Source organism: Sinocyclocheilus rhinocerous, unplaced genomic scaffold (genome assembly GCF_001515625.1).
Source record: "Sinocyclocheilus rhinocerous isolate Xijiao unplaced genomic scaffold, SAMN03320098_v1.1 scaffold1508, whole genome shotgun sequence".
Taxonomy (NCBI): domain Eukaryota; kingdom Metazoa; phylum Chordata; class Actinopteri; order Cypriniformes; family Cyprinidae; genus Sinocyclocheilus; species Sinocyclocheilus rhinocerous.
In genome coordinates this window covers 636,027-649,310 of record NW_015660889.1, presented here as the reverse complement: position 1 = coordinate 649,310, position 13,284 = coordinate 636,027, and the positions used below count along the sequence as shown (strand labels likewise).

General features: G+C 35.4%; 3 protein-coding genes across 5 annotated transcripts in view; all 3 read right to left on the bottom strand.

The window, feature by feature from the left end:
• The window catches only part of nceh1b.1 (neutral cholesterol ester hydrolase 1b, tandem duplicate 1), a 3,009-nt gene extending 1,054 nt beyond the window's left edge, over nucleotides 1-1,955 (bottom strand). Inside the window, exons 1-4 of the mRNA XM_016535244.1 lie at nucleotides 1,721-1,955; nucleotides 1,357-1,588; nucleotides 1,044-1,113; nucleotides 776-947 (exon numbers count right to left, since the gene is read on the bottom strand). Coding sequence (XP_016390730.1) covers nucleotides 776-947; nucleotides 1,044-1,113; nucleotides 1,357-1,588; nucleotides 1,721-1,858 — 612 coding nt within the window. The 5' untranslated portion in view covers nucleotides 1,859-1,955. The remainder of the gene's footprint in view (nucleotides 1-775; nucleotides 948-1,043; nucleotides 1,114-1,356; nucleotides 1,589-1,720) is intronic.
• A 1,587-nt stretch (nucleotides 1,956-3,542) lies between these two features.
• On the bottom strand, nucleotides 3,543-7,570 carry nceh1b.2 (neutral cholesterol ester hydrolase 1b, tandem duplicate 2). Of its 2 annotated transcripts, none has more exons than XM_016535243.1 (5): nucleotides 7,329-7,570; nucleotides 6,183-6,414; nucleotides 5,991-6,060; nucleotides 5,719-5,890; nucleotides 3,543-4,492 (listed from the first exon to the last, which is right to left on the bottom strand). In XM_016535243.1, the coding sequence occupies exons 1-5, from the start codon at nucleotides 7,467-7,469 to the stop codon at nucleotides 3,872-3,874; spliced, it is 1,236 nt and encodes a 411-aa protein (XP_016390729.1). In that variant the 5' UTR covers nucleotides 7,470-7,570; the 3' UTR covers nucleotides 3,543-3,871. The 2 variants fall into 2 exon arrangements, with proteins under 2 accessions (XP_016390729.1, XP_016390728.1); XM_016535242.1 differs by lacking the exons at nucleotides 5,719-5,890; nucleotides 5,991-6,060 and adding exons at nucleotides 5,288-5,459; nucleotides 5,560-5,629.
• Nucleotides 7,571-9,621: 2,051 nt separating this feature from the next.
• On the bottom strand, nucleotides 9,622-11,871 carry LOC107725879 (neutral cholesterol ester hydrolase 1-like). 2 transcript variants are annotated; one of them, XM_016535299.1, is made up of 5 exons: nucleotides 11,630-11,871; nucleotides 10,486-10,717; nucleotides 10,294-10,363; nucleotides 10,022-10,193; nucleotides 9,622-9,842 (listed from the first exon to the last, which is right to left on the bottom strand). In XM_016535299.1, exons 1-5 carry the CDS (start codon nucleotides 11,768-11,770, stop codon nucleotides 9,828-9,830), a joined length of 630 nt encoding a protein of 209 aa, XP_016390785.1. In that variant the 5' UTR covers nucleotides 11,771-11,871; the 3' UTR covers nucleotides 9,622-9,827. The 2 variants fall into 2 exon arrangements, with proteins under 2 accessions (XP_016390785.1, XP_016390786.1); XM_016535300.1 differs by lacking the exon at nucleotides 9,622-9,842 and having other exon boundaries at nucleotides 10,016-10,193.
• Between the last annotated feature and the right edge of the window lie 1,413 nt (nucleotides 11,872-13,284).

Here is a 13,284-nt window from a genome sequence, read left to right as displayed (position 1 = left end):
ATTAATATTAGTCAGTATGTATAATTACAGTGTAACAAGGACACCTTAAAATAAAGTGTAAACCTATATATATATATATATATGTAATTATTATTATAATAAACATATATGATGAAGTGTAAAATTATTAAGCGTATGACACTATAAACATCTTAAAATATTGGGCTTTTTTGCTTCCATAATCTGTCTTCTTTCAGATTTTTGGAAAGAAAACATCCAAAATACACATTTTAGTGTTTATTTTATTTATAGTTTATCTATTCGCGTCTGTAGATTTCAATTGCAATAGACAAAAGGCTTTTTTTCTCAAAATGATTTTTTCCCCCTCCTGAGCCGAGCCAGAAATCTCCATTTCAGTCACACTTACATACACCAGTTTTATTCCTATTTATATTGTGAAGGTTTTTACAGAGGGATTTGTTCATATACCATTCACTTGATACAAATAGATATCCACAATACCTTTTTAAAAAAATAGGCTAACTCTGAAATGTCAACAAAATTAAACAATTTTGAACCTGGCTTTATGCAATGGTCAGATTTCAGTTCTGGAAATGTATGCAAATGAGTGCATATTTAATGAGATCATGCATCATTTGCATATTTAAGCATAACATTTAAAAAAAAAAACTCTTAATGTACTTTTAATAATCAACTGGGGAAGTACTTTTATATTTATTAGTTACAGCCTTTACGCTATTCACCTGTGATGTCTTGCCTTAATGGGAAACCTTTATTTGTAATGATGACAATTTGATGCTTGGATTTCTTATACCTGTTGTGCCACAGCGGCGGCCAGGTTTCCTCCAGCGCTGTCACCTGACACAGCCACTCTTTTCGGGTCTATGGAGTACCGACCCAACACCTCGGCTGTCAGGATGTGTTTTGAGGCCTGAAAAACATCATTATACTGATCTGGAAAACGTGCATCTGGTGCCAGTCTGTACCTGAACATACAATTCAAGCAAGATATACAAAAGAAATCAGGTAATTAGCTCCTTGAATAATACAAAGACCTACACAAGACCCAGGAAATTGCTTACTCGACAGATATTACGACTGAATTCAGCTCCTCAGCCATAGTCATGCACTGAAGGAAATATGGTTCCATCTCTATAAAAACAGAGAGAGCAATTGAAGAGGTTAAACCATAGATAATATCACTACAAGTGTGACGAAAAGGTTAAATAATATCTGAGAAGTGTTTCCTTTCTCGACCACGTGAGGGCGCATCGAGACTGCTGAGCAAATCTATTTCTCTCGACCAATGTCTACAACTTAATGCATTCAACAAAATCCTTCATTTGCATGAAATCATATGCAATTGAATATATAAAACAATAAACTATCATGTACTTGTACTGCCGAGTGTCCATCCTCCTCCATGGAAATAGACCACGCCTCTTTTAAGACTCTGCTCCTGCCCTGCAGCAGTTGACTCAAACACTAGTGCTTCCACTCCTCCAAAAGACGCTTCTGTGGCTCGTACGCTTGGGCTGGATTCGATACTTTTTGCATCCGCCCAAGCCGAATAGTATTTTGCCAACCCAAATGGTGAAGTCAGTCCAAGATCATGAGCTAAAAAACTCTTGAGAGAAAAACAAATAAGTTGTGTTTCTGTCAGCAGATCTCTTACTCCATAAATCGTGATACTTCAGTGGAATTCTATATGCTAAAGTAATAGCATTTTTATATAAGTATTTTAATACAAAAATCTTACCAACTTCATCATGCCACGTATCAATGCATCCGAAAACATGAGTTTCCATGGCTCTGATATAGTGTTAGGCAGAGGCAGATACATATAATAAGCGGCTGCTATTGAGAGTAAAACCGTCCCGATCAAAATGGGCCGCATTATTAATTATGTTAAAGGAGCATTAAAATGAACCGCAACACAAACGTCAGTGTTCATATAGTGACTGCATGTATGACACCTCACCTGATTTCATTTCACATCGTTACATTGAATTTATGAAATCACAGCAGTTATTTCATGTTAAAAGTCCTTTGGTCCGTCCTAAGTGATTGTTTACCTTTGACTGCAGTTTTTATTAGTGATTTTAACTGTCAATGGCTTTACATTTATTGCCTCCACTTTTTTGAGATCAGTTAAGTGCACATAACTACTAGTAAAGGATTTTAATGTTGTTAAATAACACAAAAACGTAACATTTAAATAAACTTTAAATTTGTAATTGTAATCTTTAATAAACGACACGGTAATGTTAAAAGTTGTACTATTTTTTTCCTCTACTGGATTCGGCATAGAGACAGTGACTTTTATTTTGAAATGGTCTTCATGCTCTGTTGGTTGCATGTGTATCTTCCATAGACTGTATAAAAACAGGTATCTTCACATCGAATATACGTCAGATATCTGTTTGCACGATCAACTATGAATGAATATACAGTATTTATGTTTTCATTATTAATTTCAGTCACGCTATTTTATACTTCTAAAAAATGAACAAGTAGACAAGACTTCTGATTCGTCTCTTCATTTTCATGATTGATGATTTTGGAATATCATACATATATAATATAACAACAAATATTACATTTAACACATTTTACATCCATGTTGATGATACAGTGGAATTTGATGGAAGTGTGTAAATATGAAATGTACTGACAGCATAAACAGTCCCAAACTAAGGTACAGTATGGCCTGAGGATGTGGAACTGAACTCATTTTGTGCACAAAGCACATTATAGTGTGTAAATATGAAATGTACTGACAGCATAAACAGTCCCAAACAAAGGTACAGTATGGCCTGAGGATGTGGAACTGAACTCATTTTGTGCACAAAGCACATTATTTTTATGGTAAACCTGTTTCAAATACACACTTGTATGTTGAATAAATTGTATGATTATTAAAATCCATTTATATTACATTTACATTTACTTGCCCATATGCTGTTTCACAGATTCTGCTCTGAAAATCAGAGGTACAGTAATGGTTTATTTCCCAAGGAAATAAATGCATGCATTCAGAATGTATCACTCAGTAAGAAATTAGTCTACTCCTTGAGGCCTGGCGATGCGCATCTGTGCAGACGTCATGCCTAGATGCAGCTGCACAAAACTAGGGCAGAGAGCACAATTGCATGCTTGTGTGTGCGCGCATAAATAAAAATGTATACCGCTACAAGTCTTGAGTGTGAAAGACATGAACTGTCTTGTCTTCCCAGCTGCTCATTAACTGAGAAATATGAGAACTACTGCGTCGTGAAAACTAGTGTCTTGTTTTACTTGTTTTTTACTTGTTTAATTTTTTTTTTGTATGGGCTTGCTTTGACACTTGTTATTTATATATACTGTATATATATGTATTTGTATATTTATATATTTATAGAACAATTACTGTCTAACTGGTCATTCTTAATACTATATATTTTTTTTTCAATAGACATTGTCTATTTTTGGTCACTCTCTGCAGATTAAGAGAAAAATTACATTCTAACTGGTAATTTTTCATTTTTTTTTACAAATATTTTATATTTTTTAACAGAAATTGTCAATTTGTTTTGGTCACACTCTGCAGATTTTTATAATCTTAATCACATAAAATATTAACAACATAAAATAATTTCCATGACACTTAAGGATTAATAGATATGGGTTCACATTCAGAAAACCCCTTTGTATAATCTGGATTATCCTGCACTATGTGGCATTACATGCACTTTAAATCCACTGCTACTAAAACAATTGTGTATTGTTACTGAAACATAGTTTCAGTAGCTTTGGGCCTGATCAGTGTGCTTTTCTCCCCATTCATAATCCATTGCATTGACATGTTGCACAGTATTTTAGGTATAAAAACCATTAGTGAATGTTTGAAATCAAAATATATTTGGCTCTGCTAGAGGTTCTCCTTCAACCAGCGGGTGTAGCTCCTAAAACTTCGAAACCCTACAGAAAACCGAAAGGGTCCAAAAGCAAAACTGAGGCATCCATGGAAACCATCTTCAAAGTGATCAACAGTGACGTCCACTCCGGCCTCCTCCAGTCGCGTGGCGTACATGAGTCCGTCGTCTCTCAGCACGTCATGCTCACAGGTCATGATGTAAGCGGGCGGCACGGCCTTCAGCACTTTTGTTTCAGCTAGTAGAGGCGCCGCTCTCACATCCAGCAGGCCTGGCAGCTTCTCCAGCAGCTTTGGGTCGCCGTGAAGCGGAAACACAGGTTTATAGCTCTTCTGGAAGGCCACCGGAAGAAGCTTGGTCCAGTCAGTCTTGGCTTTGGCCGCTGCTATCTCCTGGCTTGGAGTTGGAGTTGAGTGGTTGTTTGCCAGCAAAGACGTAACAAGTCTTGGATCCCCGTTTAGGTACTCCAGCCAGAAGCGAGCCATGAGCGGACGGTGCAGGATGGGAATGTGGCCGTTCTGCTGGTACGAGGGGGTGTTGAAGTCCAAGGCCTGAAGCGCAGGGTAGAGAAGGGCCTGAACTTTGAACTTAATAGGAGCACTATTGTCCAAAGCCATCTGTGAGAAGAGAGACAAAAAATGTGATAAAAAGTGTTTTATTTTATTTTTCCTTAGTAATGAAAATACAGCCTGCACCTTGAAAAAAAACTCTGCTGATTTACAAAAAAGGCCTAATATTACCTAATTTGATGACGCCTAAGATAAAATATCATCACTTTTTTTTTTTGCAAAATAAAACTGAAAATTATATATACTATAACACTACACTTACGTTTTTGTTAAATGTGAGCCAAAATCATCACAATTAAAAGAACCAAAGACTTAAACTACTTCAGTCTGTGTGCATTGAATTTATTTAATACACGAGTTTCACAATTTGAGTTGAATTACTGAAATAAATGAACTTTTCCACAACATTCTAATTTATTGAGATGCACCTGTACTTTTCCCCCCACAAAATCTGTAATTTTCTGTCGCTGTTTGGATGTAGTAAATTTTCTACACAGTCATCGTTGCATTTTCTTCTGTCACTGGCCATAATTCCTACCTTGGAATCCGAATTAAGATCAGAATTGAATCAGAATTAAATCAGCTGAGAATTGAACAGATAGTTAGGAATCATGTCTTTGTGCCAGTTTTTCTGGTGATTTTGGAATCTTCACCTTCCAAATGGCTGTTGAAACAAAAAATGCTATGAAGTAAATCATATTGTGTAAGAAAGTGTGACGTGCTAGACCAAAACAGGCACTATTTTTGTAATCAGCACCTCAAAATAAGTAGGAAACATAATTTGACAGTATTTGACATCATTCAGCAAATATAGTGAAATTGATTTGCAGTTATTTATCACACCTGTTGCGCCACAGCAGCGGCCAGATTGGCACCGGCGCTGTCACCTGACACAGCCACTCGTTTCGGGTCTATGGAGTACCGACTCAACACCTCGGCTGTCAGGATGTGTTTGGAGGCCTGAACGGCTTCGTTATACTGATCTGGGAAACGTGCCTCCGGGGCCAGCCTGTACCTGAACATACAAATTATATGTTAAATGACAGCTGGTAATTAATGTAATTAAAGCTCTAAATGGATGTAGCAATAAAATTATACAGTAGAGAATTGCTTACTCAATTGATATTACAACTGCATTCAACTCTTCAGCCATAGACCAGCACTGAAGGTAATACGTTTGCATCTCTTTAAAGAAACAAAAGTTAAAACATAAAATATTTTTTTCCTCACTCCTTGTGTGTATAATATCCAAAACAGAAAAAAAGTTTTCACACCTGTTGCGCCACAGCAGCGGCCAGATTGGCACCGGCGCTGTCACCTGACACAGCCACTCGTTTCGGGTCTATGGAGTACCGACTCAACACCTCGGCTGTCAGGATGTGTTTGGAGGCCTGAACGGCTTCGTTATACTGATCTGGGAAACGTGCCTCCGGGGCCAGCCTGTACCTGAACATACAAATTATATGTTAAATGACAGCTGGTAATTAATGTAATTAAAGCTCTAAATGGATGTAGCAATAAAATTATACAGTAGAGAATTGCTTACTCAATTGATATTACAACTGCATTCAACTCTTCAGCCATAGACCAGCACCGAAGGTAATACGTTTGCATCTCTTTAAATAAAAAAGGAACAAAAGTTAAAACATAAAATATTTTTTTCCTCACTCTTTGTGTGTATAATATCCAAAACAGAAAAAAAGTTTATTTATATGAAATCACATGCATTTTCACTTACTTCCACTGCCAAGTGTCCATCCACCTCCATGGAAATAGACCACACCTCTTTTCAAATGTGGCTCTTGGTCTGCTGCTGTGGACTCAAACACTTGTGCCTGCACTCCTTCAAATGACGTCTCTGTGACCCGGATTGCTGGGCTGGACTGTGGACCCTTTATTTCATCCCATGATGCAGCATACTTTGCAATATCAAAAGGTCGGCTCAGTCCAAGATCGTGAGCTAAAAAGCTCTATGGAAAAAAAAGACTACAAGTTAGAGGGATCAGAGAGCGGGATTGTTAAACACTCTCTAAAGGTCAGCAAATCTCTTTAAGAAAATTTATTTTATTCTGAAGGGACATAAGGAATGTTTGTTTTTTAAGCATTACAGGCTAAAATTCCACATCTTTAATTTGTATTATTGAGAGCTATTAGATTTTTTATTTAACAAGATTAACCAAGCATATATGGTAAATTTAAACACATAAAATGTTTGGTGATTTGAGCATTTAGAGGTCAACAATTAAAATAATACAACATTTATAGAAATGTCAAAAACGTAGTAACTCTTTTGAAATTATATTCAATAAATTTAAGTAAAAATAAAACAGCGAAATAACAAATGATCAAATATTTTTTATTTAATTTTTTTAGACAAATTAGACAACTTCTTAATTGTAGCTTTTTGTTGTTAGAAAATATATATGTTATATATTGTTAGTAAAAATATGGTGAAAAGACAAATAAGCAAATTTGACAAATAATACATTTTTTGAGACAAATGAGACCATTTTTAATTGTAGCTTTTTATTTTTTGTTAGAAAATATATAGTTTATAGATTGTTATAAAAAATATGGTGAAAAAACAAATAAGCAAATGTTCTTTTCTTTCTTTTTCCTTTCCAAAAGTTATTGTTAAAAAAAAACATATACAGAATGTTAGTGTTTTTTGTTTTTTAATTTATTTTGTTTTCTTAATTAAGTTATGACGTTCATTTTTGTTCATTCCTAGAAAATAACACGTATAAGGGTTTAAACTTTGATCAGGCATATGTCACCCATTTTTATTTATGTTTAAATATTGTATCAACATTTAAATGACAATTATGCATATTTGTATAATGTAGCCTATATACTATATAACGGAAACAAATGCGAAGCTTACCACATGCATTACACCACGCAATATGGAATCCATAAACATGAGTTTCCATGGCTCTGATATAGTGCTGGGCAGAGGCAGACAAATATAATAAGCAGCTGCTATTGACAGTAAAATCGCCACGATCAAAATGGACCGCATCATAATTATAGTTCCAGTTAAAAGAACACAAGAAACTCATGAAACTATACCGGTCTCAGAGCTGACATAGTGACTGACTGTATGATGTTGTAATACCTCATCTGACCCCAGAGAGCAGTGGTTTTGAAATCACTGCAAATTTTACATTAAAAGTCCTCAGGTATGAGAACTCTAAAGCCATCGTTTGTAATTTTGTGAAGTTGATATATGCTATTATTTGTTGATGGTTCGCGTTTATTTACTACTCTTGCTTTTTGAATATATAGAAAAGCACGCAAGTGTTTAAGTAAACGACATCTGACCTTGATTTTATTTTTTTTTCTGCACTGTATTCTGCTAGTAGATGGTGACTTTTATTTTGAAAAGCTCCTCACGTTCTGTCATATAACAGTTGTTTACATACGTCACATTGGAATGTATTGTATATCAGACATCTGTCAGCCCAACAGTGAAAGCACTACATGTTATACTATTTTACTGATTTTACTACAACTGCTATTACTACTACTACTACTACTACTACAATTCTTGTTATAGAGTTATGTAGCCTAAAACTTGTTCAGGTGCATCTCAATAAATTAGAATGTCGTGGAAAAGTTCATTTATTTTAGTAATTCAACTCAAATTGTGAAACTCGTGTATTAAATAAATTCAGTGCACACAGACTGAAGTAGTTTAAGTCTTTGGTTCTTTTAATTGTGATGATTTTGGCTCATATTTAACAAAAACCCACCAATTCACTATCTCAACAAATTAGAATACTTCATAAGACCAATAAAAAAACATTTTTAGTGAATTGTTGGCCTTCTGGAAAGTGTGTTCATTTACTGTACATGTACTCAATACTTGGTAGGGGCTCCTTTTGCTTTAATTACTGCCTCAGTTCGGCGTGGCATGGAGGTGATCAGTTTGTGGCACTGCTGGGGTGGTATGGAAGCCCAGGTTTCTTTGACAGTGGCCTTCAGCTCATCTGCATTTTTTGGTCTCTTGTTTCTCATTTTCCTCTTGACAATACCCCATAGATTCTCTCTGGGGTTCAGGTCTGGTGAGTTTGCTGGCCAGTCAAGCACAGCAACACCATGGTCATTTAACCAACTTTTGGTGCTTTTGGCAGTGTGGGCAGGTGCCAAATCCTGCTGGAAAAGGAAATCATCATTTTCAAAAAGCTGGTCAGCAGAAGGAAGCATGAAGTGCTCCAAAATTTCTTGGTAAACGGGTGCAGTGACGTTGGTTTTCAAAAAACACAATGGACCAACACCAGCAGATGGCATTGCACCCCAAATCATCACAGACTGTGGAAACTTAACACTGGACTTCAAGCAACTTGGGCTATGAGCTTCTCCACCCTTCCTCCAGACTCTAGGACCTTGGTTTCCAAATGAAATACAAAACTTGCTCTCATCTGAAAAGAGGACTTTGGACCACTGGGCAACAGTCCAGTTCTTCTTCTCCTTAGCCCAGGTAAGACGCCTCTGATGTTGTCTGTGGTTCAGGAGTGGCTTAACAAGAGGAATACGGCAACTGTAGCCAAATTCCTTGACATGTCTGTGTGTGGTGGCTCTTGATGCCTTGACCCCAGCCTGAGTCCATTCCTTGTGAAGTTCACTCAAATTCTTGAATCGATTTTGCTTGACAATCCTCATAAGGCTGCGGTTCTCTCGGTTGGTTGTGCATCTTTTTCTTCCACACTTTTTCCTTCCACTCAACTTTCTGTTAACATGCTTGGATACAGCACTCTGTGAACAGCCAGCTTCTTTGGCAATGAATGTTTGTGGCTTACCCTCCTTGTGGAGGGTGTCAATGATTGTCTTCTGGACAGCTGTCAGATCAGCAGTCTTCCCCATGATTGTGTAGCCTAGTGAGCCAAACTGAGAGACCATTTTGAAGGCTCAGGAAACTTTTGCAGGTGTTTTGAGTTGATTAGCTGAATGGCATGTCACCATCTTCTAGTTTGTTGAGATAGTGAATTGGTGGGTTTTTGTTAAATGTGAGCCAAAATCATCACAATTAAAAGAACCAAAGACTTAAACTACTTCAGTCTGTGTGCATTGAATTTATTTAATACACGAGTTTCACAATTTGAGTTGAATTACTGAAATAAATGAACTTTTCCACAACATTCTAATTTATTGAGATGCACCTGTACTTTTCCCCCCACAAAATCTGTAATTTTCTGTCGCTGTTTGGATGTAGTAAATTTTCTACACAGTCATCGTTGCATTTTCTTCTGTCACTGGCCATAATTCCTACCTTGGAATCCGAATTAAGATCAGAATTGAATCAGAATTAAATCAGCTGAGAATTGAACAGATAGTTAGGAATCATGTCTTTGTGCCAGTTTTTCTGGTGATTTTGGAATCTTCACCTTCCAAATGGCTGTTGAAACAAAAAATGCTATGAAGTAAATCATATTGTGTAAGAAAGTGTGACGTGCTAGACCAAAACAGGCACTATTTTTGTAATCAGCACCTCAAAATAAGTAGGAAACATAATTTGACAGTATTTGACATCATTCAGCAAATATAGTGAAATTGATTTGCAGTTATTTATCACACCTGTTGCGCCACAGCAGCGGCCAGATTGGCACCGGCGCTGTCACCTGACACAGCCACTCGTTTCGGGTCTATGGAGTACTGACTCAACACCTCGGCTGTCAGGATGTGTTTGGAGGCCTGAACGGCTTCGTTATACTGATCTGGGAAACGTGCCTCCGGGGCCAGCCTGTACCTGAACATACAAATTATATGTTAAATGACAGCTGGTAATTAATGTAATTAAAGCTCTAAATGGATGTAGCAATAAAATTATACAGTAGAGAATTGCTTACTCAATTGATATTACAACTGCATTCAACTCTTCAGCCATAGACCAGCACCGAAGGTAATACGTTTGCATCTCTTTAAATAAAAAAGGAACAAAAGTTAAAACATAAAATATTTTTTTCCTCACTCTTTGTGTGTATAATATCCAAAACAGAAAAAAAGTTTATTTATATGAAATCACATGCATTTTCACTTACTTCCACTGCCAAGTGTCCATCCACCTCCATGGAAATAGACCACACCTCTTTTCAAATGTGGCTCTTGGTCTGCTGCTGTGGACTCAAACACTTGTGCCTGCACTCCTTCAAATGACGTCTCTGTGACCCGGATTGCTGGGCTGGACTGTGGACCCTTTATTTCATCCCATGATGCAGCATACTTTGCAATATCAAAAGGTCGGCTCAGTCCAAGATCGTGAGCTAAAAAGCTCTATGGAAAAAAAAGACTACAAGTTAGAGGGATCAGAGAGCGGGATTGTTAAACACTCTCTAAAGGTCAGCAAATCTCTTTAAGAAAATTTATTTTATTCTGAAGGGACAAAAGGAATGTTTGTTTTTTAAGCATTACAGGCTAAAATTCCACATCTTTAATTTGTATTATTGAGAGCTATTAGATTTTTTATTTAACAAGATTAACCAAGCATATATGGTAAATTTAAACACATAAAATGTTTGGTGATTTGAGCATTTAGAGGTCAACAATTAAAATAATACAACATTTATAGAAATGTCAAAAACGTAGTAACTCTTTTGAAATTATATTCAATAAATTTAAGTAAAAATAAAACAGCGAAATAACAAATGATCAAATATTTTTTATTTAATTTTTTTAGACAAATTAGACAACTTCTTAATTGTAGCTTTTTGTTGTTAGAAAATATATGTTATATATTGTTAGTAAAAATATGGAGAAAAGACAAATAAGCAAATTTGACAAATAATACATTTTTTGAGACAAATGAGACCATTTTTAATTGTAGCTTTTTATTTTTTGTTAGAAAATATATAGTTTATAGATTGTTATAAAAAATATGGTGAAAAAACAAATAAGCAAATGTTCTTTTCTTTCTTTTTCCTTTCCAAAAGTTATTGTTAAAAAAAAACATATACAGAATGTTAGTGTTTTTTGTTTTTTAATTTATTTTGTTTTCTTAATTAAGTTATGACGTTCATTTTTGTTCATTCCTAGAAAATAACACGTATAAGGGTTTAAACTTTGATCAGGCATATGTCACCCATTTTTATTTATGTTTAAATATTGTATCAACATTTAAATGACAATTATGCATATTTGTATAATGTAGCCTATATACTATATAACGGAAACAAATGCGAAGCTTACCACATGCATTACACCACGCAATATGGAATCCATAAACATGAGTTTCCATGGCTCTGATATAGTGCTGGGCAGAGGCAGACAAATATAATAAGCAGCTGCTATTGACAGTAAAATCGCCACGATCAAAATGGACCGCATCATAATTATAGTTCCAGTTAAAAGAACACAAGAAACTCATGAAACTATACCGGTCTCAGAGCTGACATAGTGACTGACTGTATGATGTTGTAATACCTCATCTGACCCCAGAGAGCAGTGGTTTTGAAATCACTGCAAATTTTACATTAAAAGTCCTCAGGTATGAGAACTCTAAAGCCATCGTTTGTAATTTTGTGAAGTTGATATATGCTATTATTTGTTGATGGTTCGCGTTTATTTACTACTCTTGCTTTTTGAATATATAGAAAAGCACGCAAGTGTTTAAGTAAACGACATCTGACCTTGATTTTATTTTTTTTTCTGCACTGTATTCTGCTAGTAGATGGTGACTTTTATTTTGAAAAGCTCCTCACGTTCTGTCATATAACAGTTGTTTACATACGTCACATTGGAATGTATTGTATATCAGACATCTGTCAGCCCAACAGTGAAAGCACTACATGTTATACTATTTTACTGATTTTACTACAACTGCTATTACTACTACTACTACTACTACTACAATTCTTGTTATAGAGTTATGTAGCCTAAAACTAACATTATTCATCTTGATAATTCTGCGCGTTTTAAAATGGTCCTGGTGTGATAATGTATGCTTCATGGTTAATGTCCTGATAAAGCATGGTTTAATCCCTGTCAGTGAACAAATCTCTGAAATATGAGATCTGATCTGATTACTGTAGTAATGCTAATGACCACTAAGTGGCGATGTAGTTTCTCTTTTACAATATGGCCACCTATTCTTTTCACACTGATTACCATACTTCCATAGAAATATATGAAGCTTAAAAAAACCTAATTAAATAGGCTAGCATTTCAACTAAAGCCAGAAATGTAGATTTTCACTCGTATGTACTGTTAATGTCAATCACATTATTATAACGAGTTATAACAAGTTTAATTTGGCCCACAAATCAGGAAAAGTCGCTTTGAATTATGAGTTTGGAATATCATGCATTTCGATGTAGGCTATAACAGTACAATAAATATTAGATTTAACACTGTACGGTAATGACAATTTATGAAATATCTTAGTCCTAAACAAAATCCTGTGTATCATGTTTGAGGACGTGGAACGTACAAACAGGAACTTAATAAGTTTGTGGACAAAGCATGTGAGTTTTAAACCAATGATGAGTTTTACATCAATTGTATGTTTGTATATTTAAATAATAACATTTATTATTATTATTATTATTGAAGTTACAGTTCGCATATAAATAAAAAAACATTTATTTATTTATTTATTTATTTATTCCACAACACCAACCAATTTTTAAAAAATGTATTAAACTGTTTTGTTTTCACTTTGGCCTCGTCTATCCTAACAGAACAATCTGTTCTAACATGCTCATTTGTCTTCATTGTCAGTTATGATTCCGGTGACTGATGGAATGGTACGGGAGAGTATTCGGTGTTATACGGTAAACTTTTACACCCCCATGTGCGCTTCCACATAATTGACATGGCGGAATTCCTCACTGGTTTGGTCTGCT